The following is a 15,115-nucleotide window of genomic DNA, read 5'->3' on the forward strand; positions in this document are numbered from 1 at the left end:
CCCTTTTAATACCACTGCATCATGATTGGTCAACAGAAAATAACAGAATTCTATATCACTAAAACTATCATTTAATAGGAAAACCTGTAATCACTTTTTAAAATCCAGATGCACATTAGAATTATCTTGGAATTTTTTGAAAAAAAAAAAAAAAAAAAGCCCAGCTATTGTTTTTTCTCCAAAGTTCCAGATGTGATTCTAATGAGCAGTCATGTTTAAAAACAACTGGACTATATAATGATCTTAAAAAAAAAAGAAAGAAATACATGCAATTGGAGCTGAAGTCTGAGTAAAGCAGCCTAGTGGTCCTCCCACACCTGCTGATGTGATTGCTCAGGGGAAGGATAATACTGTATTAGTGATGATCCCCAGACAAGAAAAATGTGCCATTTAAACCACTGTTAATCTCATGAATAGGTTATTCTTGGAAGCTTGACTGTACTGTGGGTTGTCACTCACGCCTCAACCTTCAAGAATATGCCTCGATTAAAAGAAAATATGAAGAAAGCTATAGGATCATCTTCAGCTGGAGAAACCTGAGCTGGACCTGAACTCAGGATAACTTCACTTGTTCAGCAAACCAGGCCTGTCCTTTCTTAATTTTGCCTTTCTATGGACAAAATTTATCTGTCTGCTAGATCACATCCCATTGATAAAGATACAGCTCAAGCCTTGAACACAACGATTATATGCCAATGTCATGTGTTACTTTAATAGTTGCACCTACTTACTGATAGATTGTGACAAGGCTAATGATAGACTGTGATGTGGAACAACTTCTTGCATTTGGGGAACCCTGCATACTGGAAAATTCCATCAACTATTGTGAATGGACTATTTCCCCTAAAACCTACAGTATGTTTTTTGAAATCACTCCTCAATTAGTAAGTATTATAACTGATGATGTAAACATTAGCTCCAGGTATCACTTAGGAATCCCTTTCTCTGGATGCTTAATACATGTTAATCTTTTATATTGGAAGAGGACCATCTATTATTATTTCACTCCTCCACCATGCAAATTCAGGTGTTATCAACTTCAATGTTATTTCCTACTTTGTCTGTTCCTAATAGTAGCTTTTCCTTAGAACCCCTACATAAGATTTTGCAAGGAATCAAAGTATTAAAAGATTTCATATGCTGTGCTTAGTCACTCAGTAGTGTCTGACTTTTTGTGACCCCATGGAATATAGCCCACCAGGCTCCTCTGTCCATGGGGATTCTCCAGGCTGCCATGCCCTCCTCCAGGGGATCTTCACAACCCAGGGACAGAAACCAGGTCTCCTGCATTGCAGGCAGATTCTTTACCATCTGAGCATGCTGCTGCTGCTAAGTCGCTTCAGTCGTGTCCAACTCTATGCGACCCCAAAGATGGCAGCCCACCAGGCTCCCCCGTCCCTGGGATTCTCTAGGCAAGAACGCTAGAGTGGGCTGCCATTTCCTTCTCCAGTGCATGAAAGTGAAAAGTGAAAGTGAAGTCGCTCAGTCGTGTCTGACTCTTAGCGACCCCATGGACTGTAGCCCTCCAGACTCCTCCATCCATGGGATTTTCCAGGCAAGAGGACTGGAGTGGGGTGCCACTGCCATCTGAGCATAGGAAAACACAATTGTATCTTGATAGAATAGTTTACTGTTTTACTATTATCATAGCTGACAAGTTAATGGATATAGGAGTTAATGTACAAAAACATACCTCTCATTCCTGGTGGGACTTTTCCTTTACTACATCCCCTATCACTCAGAAATGGGTTTTTCCCATTGTTTAACTCACTGTTTTTTATTTTGTTTCTTTTGACTGTTTGGAATTGTTAATTGACCTATAGAATTAACAAGATTGTTCATGTTATTTTGCCTTATTCCTATGCTCTTAAGTATAAATAATCCTGAGGCTATTATGGAAATTAAAATGGAGGAAGCTTTGGTTCAGGCTTCAGAAACACGAGAGAGCAGGTCTCTGACCTTGCTTTTGATGTGCCTGGCCACAGAATATTCCATGGTTGTCTGCAAGCACTAGTCAGGCAGCAATTTAAATAAAAAAGGGAGTGGGCCTGGAATTCTTGAGCTCCTGGAGGCCTGGCCAACTGTGCCCAGGATTTATGGAATCCTATGACTCGTAAGATAAAACAAACAGCATTGTAAAAGTGTTAACATAAAACCAAAGCTTCATTTTTGCACACAAACCAATGATAATATTAGTTTGCACCCTGGGATTATAAGCAAAAGCCCCTGAAACTGCAATCTGAAGTTTCATTTGTGGCGTGGACATACTTTTCCCAATTGGGACTCCAGACTGCTATTATTTGGAGCTTCCCAGCATGCTGCTTAAGTTCTGGATGTTGGTTGGCCTAATTTGGTGATGTATGTGCTATTATGCTTCTTTATTGTTTCTATTTCTCTTTCCTTTTAATGACTGTATATTGAAATTAAGTTAAATAATCCTTATTAGATACTGAAGTTTAATGCTTTAAAAAAAAGATTAATGACACATATTTCTCATATTAAAAATATTCAGAAGTATTTGCATTTATTTCTGGAAACTTATAAAAATCCATACCTCAGAAAGGTTAACAAAAGACAAAAACTGACATTTAATATTAAGGAAGGAAAGTACTATACACCAAATTAATCTTAAAGGATAAATTTCCTATTTTTGTTTTTACTAATTAGAATTAGATTATATCTTAAAAGCAATGTTTTCCTAGGATTTCTATGTTTTCTAGGGTTTATTTTAGCATATTTAAATATATAAAATAAGCATATACAAACATGTAACTTCTTTCTCACATATATCACATAGCTGATATGTAATTTTGATTTTCAATGTTTTTCTGATTTTCAATGTTCCCTCCTCCTTCCCTCTCAGTGTATATACGGTCCCTATAAATTATCCAAATTACAATACGTGGCCAAGAATAAGATATACTAAGAAACAAAGGAAGTACCAAATTAAATAGTAGCTGAAATACTAATAGTTCCTGAATTTAGAATCCACTGGGCAAAAAATTTAAAAATTTCTAAAAATTACAAATGTAGGATATCTCATAACTTTTCATCGAATCTAATAAGGAAGTAATGTGGATCATATACTCATTCTCCATACTGTACTAAGTCGTAATGTTTGAGTTGGAGCATATGCAATTGCCACTCTTTTTTAATTAAAAAATAGATGAATATCTGTAATTTCATATGGTTCAACTTGATGATAACCTAAGTCAAGTAAGTTTTTAAAAGTATTCATTAATAGAGAGTAGATTGTTTTCCTGAGAGAATGTAATTGAATATACGTTAAAATTTGTTGTTGTTGTTTAGTTACTAAATTGTGCCCAACTCTTTTGCAGTCTCATAAACTGTAGCCTGCCAGGCTCCTCTATCCAAGGGATTTCCTAGGCAAGAATACTGGAGTGGGTTGCCATTTCCTTCTCTAATACATTAAAATATAGAAATAATATATATACCTTTCCAAGAAATTAGTTCTAATTCAATATCACCGTTTGCTCATGTTTTTACCTAAATAATGCCTTCCACAATTTTTAACCTATCAATAATCTCAATCTCCAAAAGACAAAATTTATATACTTTCTAATTATAATCTATACAAATTGACAGTTTCTAAATATTTTATTTCCTCATCCATGTGGTCAACATTTATTGAGTATCTATGATATACCAAATGCTATGCTAACTGCCATACAAAGATTTCATAATTTCTAGAAAGAAAGACCTGTCAACAAATGACTTTAATACCATGGGAAAGATATGGCAACAGAAATATAAACAAATCACAGGTGAGAGAAAGAAGTAATGAACAATATCTAACAGAGTGTCTTCTTCAGTCTTATTCTTGCCTCATCACTATAAACAAAGGAAAAAATCCCACCTGAAATACTTTATTAATTTCCATTTTTCCTTAAATTTGTAGGCTATCAGTTACTTCCCATGTATATACTATCTTTGTTTGTATAAATAAATATATTCAAAGAAACTTCAAAAAATATACTCAATTGACTAGGATATAGTTACAGTTAAATCTTTAATAACTACATATTTGAATCGGGAAGACTGTCTCCAATGACTAGATATCTCCAATTTTGTTTGTACTGACTTTTCTAATTACCTGTGGCATTTTCAGTTTAATGGTCAAGAGGAAATACTTCTTATCAGTTCAGTTAAATAGCTCTTAACAGTTAGAAGAAAAAGCTATGCACATAAAATTACTATTTCCAGGTTGGGTAATTTTTACCTTTTCCAAGTAAAACCAATATATTTTAATGCTTCTTCAGCTAAACAGTCAAGAACATAGCATACATGCTCTCCATAACCCGACTTTAATTTTGAAGGAGGAAAATCTGCAGTTCTTCCCTGAAATACAAAAGATACACTGGGTATTATTTGTTATTTATATTGCAAATGTCAAAATATTTTAAGCAAAGTACTGTTGAATAAATGTATCACTTCTTGATTCTTCAAATGATTTAAAATAACTGTAATTACATTGCTTCTCAGAAATCCACCTCTTTAGTCTTCTTTTAAAAATCCATTGGTATATAAATACAAAAGGAAAATGAAGATGTTTTATTGTCAAAAGTATCAAATTAAAAGGCAACAGTATCAAATTAAAAGGCAATAACCTCATGAAAGCAGAACAAATCACTGATGTTATTAGGGTGAAAAATCAGTAAAACCACTAGGTTAGCATCATACTGTTAAACAACTATGTGAACGATGAAGTGATTCACTTGTCAAAAATTAATAATGTGTGTGCCAAAAATTCTTACTGCTTGTCCCCAGGAAAAGTCAGAAATGAAAAGCACCACTGCTATCATGGTCTATTAAATCAAAGTTTCTTTTCAAAATACAGTGTTTCAGCTTTCTAGTTTTTAATCATTTTTTAGAAGGTGAACTAAGTATACATAAATTCATTTCTGAGATATATCAACATTAATAATGAACACACACTGAACATACACACATAGACAGTTATCCACAGAGAATTCTTCTAAAAGGCTAGCATTTATGTTGCTGAATTATCAATATTAAAAATGTCCTAACTACAAACATGCAGAAAGAAGGGAGTTGTTTATACTTACAAATGATCGAAGCTCAGATAATATGCTAGATATTATCGCATTAGGGTCATCATATTCTTGAGGCTGCTCAAAGGGGCGTCCTGCTTTGTTAATCAACCAAGCAGCGAGGGTACAAAACATGTAGAACTGTTCCCCGGGATTGGTAGGCAGTGCAAAATAGTGTCTGTTCCAAAACAAAGGAGGAGAACAGAATATGAAATATTGCAAACAAGTCCATAGTAGCTAAACGAACAAAATCCGAAACAGCCGAAGGATTTTTTGTCCCAATGACTTTAACATCAAAAGACACTGACAATTCATTCTGAGGTTTCTAGTAACCTACCACACTCTTATATTAAAGATTTTAATCAACAGGATAAGGGCAATTTCTACTGGACACAAAATATTAGTTCAAAGACTTTGACCCAGAAAATGCACTGATGAATGTAGAACTCTGAACAAAATCATGTGTCAGGACAATTAATAAGAGGGTATCTCCTGAAATGGTAATTTGAAATTTAAGAGACTCTTGGAGTTTAAAATAAAGATTGTAATGATTATTTACAATGCATTTTTACTTTTTTTTAAAATACAGTGTCACTGTCAAATCTTTACTTACTGTTTCTAACCTACCCACCATGTTAAACAGTTGTTCCCAAGTTGGCTGTATACTGTATACTGTTCTCAATTGGCTGAATCACTTGAAGAGCTTGTTAAACTACTGCTACCTGACTAAACATTGTTTCTTACCTCACAAATTAAATCAAAACTTTGGGGAGTGAAGTCCGGAGTAGGTATGTTTCAAAAGCTTCCTAGATAGTTCTAAGGTTCAGCCAGGATTAAGAACCACTGCCTGTGTATATCCCAGTCTAACAAACATTTGTGGACTTTAGGTTAAAGCCCCTAGCCTCTTAAAAATAGCCCTATGAGGACCAACATGATTCACACCTGAACTTTTAAGAAATAAAACCTGCAAGCCACAGCATTTTTTACTTTGATCAAAGACCTTATTTTGCTTTTATGTGAAGCTATTACTATTGTTTATAATTAGATTTATAGATACTTTAAATATTTTTCATAAGAATCAGCAATCTACTCCTTCCTGATTTTTTTTTCCAGTTTTTTTTTTCCTTCCCTATTTTTCTCTTGCAGGATAGTTTAAATGTTCTGGAAAATAACAGCTGGGAGGGAAAAAAAGGCCTTCCAAATAGGTATATGTTCACCCACTACTACTAATTCTTTTTTTGTTTCCTTATTAGCTGATAACAACTCCAGGGCAGAGGAATAGATACTGATAGATACTGGAGACCCATGACAGTTCAGTTCAGTTCAATAGCTCAGTCGTGTCTGACTCTTTGCGACCCCATGGACTGCAGGACACCAGGCTTCCCGGTCCATCACCAACTCCTGGAGTTAACTTAAACTCATGTCCATTGAGTTGGTGATGCCATCTAACTAGCGCATTCTCTGTCATCCCCTTCTCCTCCCACCTTCAATCTTTCCCAGCATCAGGGTATTTTCAAATGAGTCAGTTCTTCACATCAGATAGCCAAAGTATTGGAGCTTCAACATCAGTCCTTCCAATGAACACCCAGGACTGATCTCCTTTAGGATGTACTGGATGGATCTCCTTGCAGTCCAAGGGACTCTCAAGAGTCTTCTCCAATACCACAGTTCAAAAGCATCAATTCTTCAGCGCTCAGCTTTCTTTATAGTTCCACTCTCACATCCATACATGACTACTGGAAAAACCATAGCCTTGACTAGACAGACCTTTGTTGGCAAAGTAATGTCTCTGCTTTTTAATATGCTGTTTAGGTTAGTGGTTCTCAAACTTAAGTGGGTATCAGAATCACCTGGAAGGCTTGTTGCAAAAGCAGACTTCTACACCTCACCCTCTAGGATTTCTGCTATAATGGACTCAGGAAAGGGGCTGTAGGATTACACTTCTATTAAGTTCCCAGGTGATGCTGATGTTGCTAATCTGTTGACCATACTTTGAGAACCTTTAGACTAGGATATTTCCATGCAAATCCATGACTCAAAGTACCCTCCTGAACTTCTGAGGAAATAACAGAGATTGTTATCAACAGAGTCTTAAAGCCAATTTATTTTTGTTTGAAAAATATACTTGGAGAAAAAAAACACATTTTTATTAACAGAAAATGTTGACCGTTTATGAATTATTCTATTCATTTAAGTAATAACTTCCAATCTTACAATTTATATCATGGATCAAACAACATTATTTCTTCCTCTAACTTTTCTATTATGGACTGGCTTACCAATATGGGCAGTTTACATGAAGCCAACATTATCTTCTAATGGAAGTTACTGGAAGAGAGTAAGGAATTAAATTTAAACTGTCAAGATAAATAATTTGAAAATAATTTGAGCCTAGGTATAGTCATTTAGAGAAAGGACTACAGATTCTTAAACTAAATTGCCTCTTACACAATTAAACAAAAACAAAAATTTAATACAAAAAAAAGTATTAATGTGAAGGAAATCTACAAAGTTTATGAGGCCTATCACTAGGCTACACTAATAAAGATAAAGTGCTGGCTGTCCATCATCCTCAGCAACTAATACCAGCCGCGGCTTCAGAATATGATGGACTTTCCCAACAGAATAGAGCAGAACTTCAGGTTCTATGAAAAGAGACAATTCCATTGTCACTTCATTTGTCTTGTTCACTTCTTAGTTTCCAAAAGTACTGTTACTGCAAAGACAGAAATCTTTTAAAAGATAGCAATTAGTGAACAAGTTTACTAACCACTTATAAAATGCACAGGTAGGTGTCCGGTACGAAAGTTACAAGTTGTAGGGACAAATTCTCGAAAAGGAAAACAAAAACTAGAAACAGATCTAAACTGATTATGGCATTCATCTTTGAGGATGAGATCATGAGTGACTGCAGTACTTTACACATTGTAAGTTTTCTGAGTTTTTTAAGAGGTTGTTTTATTATGTTTACAATCAGGAAAAAAAAAAAGTTTGCGTTTTATGGAGCTGCGTGAGTGCTCGTTCCAAAACTTTACTCTCGCTACAAAAATATCAAGTCTAAACTCCGTGAGCAGTCCGGCCCTACGTCGCCAAGTTTGGGGTGAAGCGCTCTTTCCTGCGTAGGAAGACAGAGGCAAGTGCTTGGTAACCCACGCTCGGAGTTCCCCCAAAGGCCGGAGGAAGGCTTCTCCCCAGGGCCCAGCCGGCTTCCAGGCGGCTCGGGGGACGAGGGCACCCACCTGGACGGGGGCTTCAGGTTGTTCTTCCGAAGGAGATCCTCCTCATAGCGGAGCAACTTCAGCTTCTCCACCAGGTCTTCCATCACCACAAACATGTGGTAGGCCGCGCCGGGGCCCCTCTCCACGACCACCTCCCCCGCTCCTTCGCCGCGGGACCGAGACACCTCATCCTCCAAACCCGACGGGGTGACCACGGCGGCGGCGGCTGCCATCACGGAACAGACCGAAAGAGCCCAGCGCGAGGTCTGACCCACAGACCTCCGCGGCCTGCGCGGGCGCAGCCAGGACCAGCGCGGCCGGTTACCCAGGCGACCCGGGCACACCAACAGGAAAATTAGACTCCGCCCCCTTCCCCCGCAACGTTCTAAATTCCCTCCAACCAGGGCGGGCTTCCTTGAGGGCGTCACGTCTGGCTCCTGCTCCTTCCCCCGCCCCTTCTCCCGCCTCTGGAGAGGCGGAGGCTGAAGCAGCCCCGCCCCATAGGCGTGGCGTTCTCCTAGTCACGTTGGGCCACGCCTCCTACCGCTTCATTTTAAAGAGAGAAGGGTCTGCGGGCGTTTCTGTTGTGCTTTCTTGATGGTCTTCAGGAGGCTCTAGGAGACTTGGAACGGTCATCAAGGGCCCCTGAGTCGGCGTCTGAGTCAGCTGGTAGCAGATAAAAAGATTAAAGAGAGAGGAAGGCGTGCAGTATTGAAGGCTACTATAGCCCACTGGTATCTTTTTAATTTTTCTTTTTCAAATTGAAAGTTTTCACAGTTGTAAAGATATTCGATATCATCGGTTTCCCTTTACTTCAGGAGTTTTCCAAAGAGAATTTTCCTTATTTTTCTTAATCTTTCTCTCATTCGGGAATGCAGTATTTGATTTAACAGTATATTGCAAGATTTGAAGTATTATAATTCTCTGCTGTTACTCCAGGGATGAGAAAAGTTGTTGGTTGGGAGGGGAAGAAGAAAGGCAGAGGATAAGCAGAAAGGAGGCATAAGAAAGTGTTTGTTGTACCTCAGAAACAAAAATTCTAAACTCACATCCTGCTGTTTAATCAAGGCCATTACATGTTGTGTCAAGTTTTGGGGTGCCTTGTTAAAATAGCAAAGGAGATAATCTTGAGAGGAATTCCCTGCCCTGTAGCTGTAAGTGTGGCTAATGACAGAATGTTACTACTGTACTGTGCAGCTGTTGACCTGGAAAATACCAATACAAGGAAGGGGGCATAACTGACTGCTTTACAGGTCTCAAAAAAAACTTTTGTGTATCAAGCAGTTTTCCTACCAGCTATATAAAAAATCAGGTAAGTGGTAGATACTGGGTGTTTCCTGGGAGATGAGAACTTTTGGCAAGAGGTTGAAACTATGTGTTTATGTGATTTTTGATCTCTGTACTTTTATCTGTTACTAGAAAATACAGAGGCCCATTTTTTGACAGAGCTGAAGTTTGAAATTTATTTGTTGTATCTTTTTGTTAGAAAAATGGGCAGAAGAGCACTTCTCATTTTTATATCAGTCTAGACCTAACTTGTTTCTTAGATGTATAAAGGATCAGAATGAAAAATCAGAAAGGCAAATACCTTTACCTACTTACTGAAGAAAGTAAATACATAAAGTAACTGATTTATATAGAAAATAGCTCAAAGGGGGAGACCACTTTAAGAATAAATAGCATTGTTTGCCTATTGCAGGTCATTAACGGCTGCTTTTAATAAAAATGAGAGCGAAATTTGGATTTGATTCAAGCCCACTGCCAAAAGCCCACTGCCAAATTGTTGTTTTTCTTTTCCTTCTTAGAACGGTGTTTCTCCCCAATATATACCAACAGCAATCACTGCATGTGTGGGTAAGGCATATTGTGATATGTCTGTGTAACTTTCAGAGAACAAGATAGATGCATAGTCTTTTAGGATTGGAAGAAAAAAGTTAAAGCTCAGTCATATGCTTGAGTGACTAAACAGCACATATGCTTTAAGGTCCTTGATTAGCAAGTAACCTGTGGCTTTTTAAGATGACTCTCAAAACAGTGTCAGACTTTACAGGTAAATTGATTATAATCAAGGAGATGTTCACTTGAAGGCAGACTGCTTACATAAGATATTCTGACATGTTCAGAAAATTATGTATAACACGCAGAATGAAACCGTCAAACATTGTTTTCTGGCTGACAAGAAATTCCCCAACAACATATGTATTTTGATTGGGGACATTTGATGGGGATCGGGGGGAGAATCTCTCCCAGAACCTAACCATTTCCTTCCCAAGAACAATGCTGATACATTTTGGCTTGAAACCAGTGTAAAGAATTATTCCCCCCTTAATTATGTGAAGAATAAAAAAAATGAGATTAAAATATAAACTGTCCGCTAGTAACTGTCACAGAAAAAAAATGAAACAAAGGAAAAACCAACTGTTCAAGGCTGAACATATTTTCCCCACAGGGAAAAAAGATAGGAAAGAATACTCTGAAATACTATTTGATTTTTATAAGGCCTAGAGATTATTTTTGCTGAATTTTTGTATATCCACAATAGTTTAACACTTCAAGAGGCCTTTTGCCTGATGGAAGTAGTTCCCTTCACGTGTGTGAGAATACACACTCAAATCCTCCTCCAGCTTTCTCAGCCACCCAGAAGTTTTGGGGTACATTTGTGTTAGTATTTTGGCAGGACCTGCTTACTGATTGCAGAGTTAAATAAGAACTTGAAAGAATAGGATGTTGCAGCATGTGAGTACTTCAAGAATCTTAGAAATTATCCTTCGTTGTATGTGTTGACCACAATTAAGAGCTGGGCTTCTAACTTTGAATTTTATTTCTTGCAAACTGCCTGTGAAATGATAGAAGTAATTTTTAAGGCCCTTAAAATATTGCTGTGAATGGGTTAATCTCAGAAAGCTGAAGAGCATTCCAATCGAAGGTGATTTAAGCTAAAAGGATTTCCCTGAGAGATGAGCAAACCTAGGGGTGAAAAGGAGGCGGGTTCAGAGATGGAGGAATGCTTTCCAGCTGCATCTCCGAATATAAGAAGTCTTCCAAGAAGATTCAGCAGACTTAAAGAACAAAGTTGCTTTGTTTTATAAATGGCTTCAGTTCAGTTCAGTCGCTCAGTCGTGTCTGACTCTTTGCGACCCCATGGGGGTCGCAGCCCGCCAGGCCTCCCTGTCCATCACCAACTCCCGGAGTCCACTCAGACTCACGTCCATCGAGTCAGTGATGCCATCCAGCCATCTCATCCTCTGTCGGCCCCTTCTCCTCCTGCCCCCAATCCCTCCCAGCATCAGAGTCTTTTCCAATGAATCAACTCTTCGCATGAGGTGGCCAAAGTACTGGAGTTTCAGCTTCAGCATCATTCCTTCCAAAGAAATCCCAGGGCTGATCTCCTTCAGAATGGACTGGTTGGATCTCCTTGCAGTCCAAGGGACTCTCAAGAGTCTTCTCCAACACCACAGTTCAAAAGCATCAATTCTTCGGTGCTCAGCCTTCTTCACAGTCCAACTCTCACATCCATACATGACTACTGGAAAAACCATAGCCTTGACTAGACGGACCTTAGTCGGCAAAGTAATGTCTCTGCTTTAAATGGCTTAGTACCACCCATTCGGGATGTTTAAAACTTAGAAAGCCATTAACTGAATAAAACTTCTTAACCTGATAGAAAGTATTGGCCAAAAATCTAGAAGGAAAAAAGTAACATTTAAATGTAAAGCATTAGGTGATAAGCCTTTTAAAGTCAAAACCAAAGTGAAGATATCCCTCTTCAAAACTGTGCTAGAGATCAGAAAATTTACTTAAACCAAAAACCTCAGAAACAAACTATATATAGCACCCAGGAATAAGTTTGTCATGATAATTACAGAGTAATTGTTAAAGGCTTATAAAATCCAAATAGGGATATAATATTCATCAATAAGAAAAATCAGTTATCTTTCACTTATTCCATAAGCTCAGTTGGAGCTTATGGAATTTAGTTACAACTAAAATTTCATGAGAGCTGATACTGAAACTCATGTAAGAGTAAATTTAAAGAAGTGTGAGGAAGAAATCAGATAGTAAGTTCCCTAATATATAATTTAAAATAATGGCATCTCAAAAATAAATAGAAAATAGCCTGGAAGCAGGTGAGTTTATATAAAAATTCAGTATATGATAAAGTTGGTGTTACCAACTAATGGAAAAAGATAAACTATTCAATAAATGCTGCTGAAGCTATGGGTTATCTATATGGAAACAAAATTACATCTCTGAATTCCAGCATATAAATTCCATATGAAAAAAAAAATTCCATATGGACTGAGGACATAAATGTGAAATACTTGTAGGGTGGTTAGAAGGAAGCAAAATAATTTCAATGTAAGGGAGGATTTTTTGAAGGAAATAAAGAATAAATGAGAAACTCTTCAAATTTTAAGAAATTATATACCAAAGAGGACTCTAAACGATAAAGATACTTGTGATCTATTTAATGTCAATGGATTGGTTCCAAGGACACACAAAGATGATAGATCATTATAAGGCCTCTGTGCCATGTTGGAGAGTTTTAGAAGTATCCTTTTAGGTCTGAATTTCTTGACCTTAGCATGGTTGACATTTTAGGCTGGACAGCTCTTTGTTGTTGGGAGCTAGTCTGTACACTGTAAGATTTTAACAGCATCCTTGGCCTCTACCCACTGGATGCCAGCAGCACCCATGCATAACTGTAACAGCCAAAAATATCTCTAGACATTGCCTGCTGGCCCCTGGGTGACAGTAGGCCCCTGGCTGAAAACCACTTCTCTGGATACATGGGTTGAAACAGCTAATGCCTTTATAAAAACCAGGAGGGTAAAGGTAACTGAGTGGCTGAATGATGTGTATATGTGGTATGGGGAATGGTGATAGTGAGCTAGAAAACTCAGAAACCATCTCAAGGAGGGGACATTTTTGTCATATAGGAATTCAGCTCAGTTTTGCTGTGTTTTATGATTTTACAAGGATCTGAACTTGGGTTTGTATGTCACTGAGATCCTAATGATTTTGAGGGTGACCTAACAGAAAATATTATTTCAGGGGTTACATTAGTTGTTAAATACATTTAATTCATTAATGCGTTAAAGTTCAAAATGAGAAGCCTTACTCTTTTGATATTCAAATCTTATTCAATTTGTAAGTACAGTAAGTTTGTTACAACAGAGTTTAATGAGGGGATTTACAACTTAAATTTCTATAGAGGTATTAAACTGTAAGAAACATAAGCTTATTACATTGTTTTGATATTATCTGACAAACTATTGCAGATGCTATAAAATCTCCCGAATCTAAAAGTAAAAAATGGGAGAGGAGGGAAATGTTTTATTAAATATTCCAATACTGTTTGTAAAGGTAGGTGTCAATGTAAACCAAAAGTCTAAATCGATTACTCAGAATCTCAAGTCTGTTTCTCTAACAGGCTAAACTTTCAAACATTAGATACTTAAATATCAAAGAAGCACATTTTTTTTAACATAATTATACTACTGTAGGTTTGACTTTCTTCATTACTTACCCACTTGGCAACTAATCATCCCTACCTGAACCTGTGAAATTTCCCATCCAGTGTACCAATTTCTGGGCCAGAAATACAAGAGATTCTTGCCCAGAACACCATAGGACACACCAAGTCCTAACTTGCTGTAACAAACTCCCTAGCTTAGAAGTGAATAGTTTTGTAACGCATTTCCCTGGATTTACTTCATTTTTTTTTTAGTTCTCTACTAAATGGAAGGAAGTCTTCTAACTCCCCCAAGATTATAAATAATTAACTGTTTCAGCTAACTTTGGCTTTCAAGATAGATAAATGCCATCCAATTACATTCTATGTATTTCAAGACTTTGCTCCCTGGTTTCATTTTCTTGGAGGAGAAACCAAGTGCATGGTGAACTGAGTTCCATTTCCTCCCTCTGTGTAGATGGTGGGGGTGTTTATTGAAGGGTTTCACGTAGACATGTGTGTGCTGTGGGAGGGGTGTGGAAGATGATTATATTTGCATCTTCGAGTATTCAGGCAATATTGTAGAGGAGGGCCTACTGATTTGGCAAGTTGAATAGTCAGGTGAGAGATGGTTCTGAACTGGGATGAGGGGCAATTAGAATGGTGAGAAAATGATAGTTAAATATTTGGAAGGAGATTCAACAGAACGTAGTAATGGGCACCGTGGTATGTTCCCTGGGGCACAAATGGCACCATAGGATGTATCCACTGTAGGGCAAGAAGGCCCTTTATACCCTTTCCTCCCTGGTTCATTGGCTATAGGCTGTCCACATACATCTCTGGTTGGGGTGGCATCTGTTGGGGTGGGCAAGGGTAATTTTCTGGAAAAGAATGCAGCTGTGAACACTGAGCCCCCAATATTCATAGCAACTGGGAAATGCATTATCAACCTGGTGAAAAGGGACATGGGCAAGCACTGGCAACTTTTACTGCAATAGTTGACATTAAAATGCAACATTTCTAAATTTCTTATGTGGTTCTGAAGTAGTGAAGATGGTCCTAAGCTTTTTTTTTTTTTTTAAGTCTGCTAAAGATTGATCAGCTATAGTATATACTGTCAGATGGGAAAATAGGTAACTCTGCAAATCTTGAAGCATTCATTCTAGTTTCTTTATACAGCTTTCTATTGCATCACATATGTTAGTAACACTTAATTTGATGTATATTGGGTACTAACAAGAAGGATTGATTGGATTTGTCAGAGTTTTGAAGGTTAAATAGAAATAGGTTTATTCTTTAAGGTCTAGATTGAGATGATTCGATTTATTTTACAGTCTGGGACAGCATCTTTTCCCTCAAGGAAAAATTAA

The 15,115-nt window shown here is 37.5% G+C and overlaps 1 protein-coding gene across 2 annotated transcripts in view; it reads right to left on the bottom strand.

Moving 5' to 3' along the window:
* IFT57 (intraflagellar transport 57) overlaps nt 1-8,620 on the bottom strand; it is a 69,596-nt gene extending 60,976 nt beyond the window's left edge. For both annotated transcript variants that reach the window (XM_052643244.1, XM_052643234.1), the window contains exons 1-3: nt 8,312-8,620; nt 5,088-5,250; nt 4,241-4,359 (exon numbers count right to left, since the gene is read on the bottom strand). In XM_052643244.1, the coding sequence (XP_052499204.1) occupies nt 4,241-4,359; nt 5,088-5,250; nt 8,312-8,523 (494 nt within the window). In that variant the 5' untranslated portion in view covers nt 8,524-8,620. The remainder of the gene's footprint in view (nt 1-4,240; nt 4,360-5,087; nt 5,251-8,311) is intronic.
* Nucleotides 8,621-15,115: the final 6,495 nt, after the last annotated feature.

Source organism: Budorcas taxicolor, chromosome 1, assembly GCF_023091745.1.
Source record: "Budorcas taxicolor isolate Tak-1 chromosome 1, Takin1.1, whole genome shotgun sequence".
Lineage (NCBI taxonomy): Eukaryota > Metazoa > Chordata > Mammalia > Artiodactyla > Bovidae > Budorcas > Budorcas taxicolor.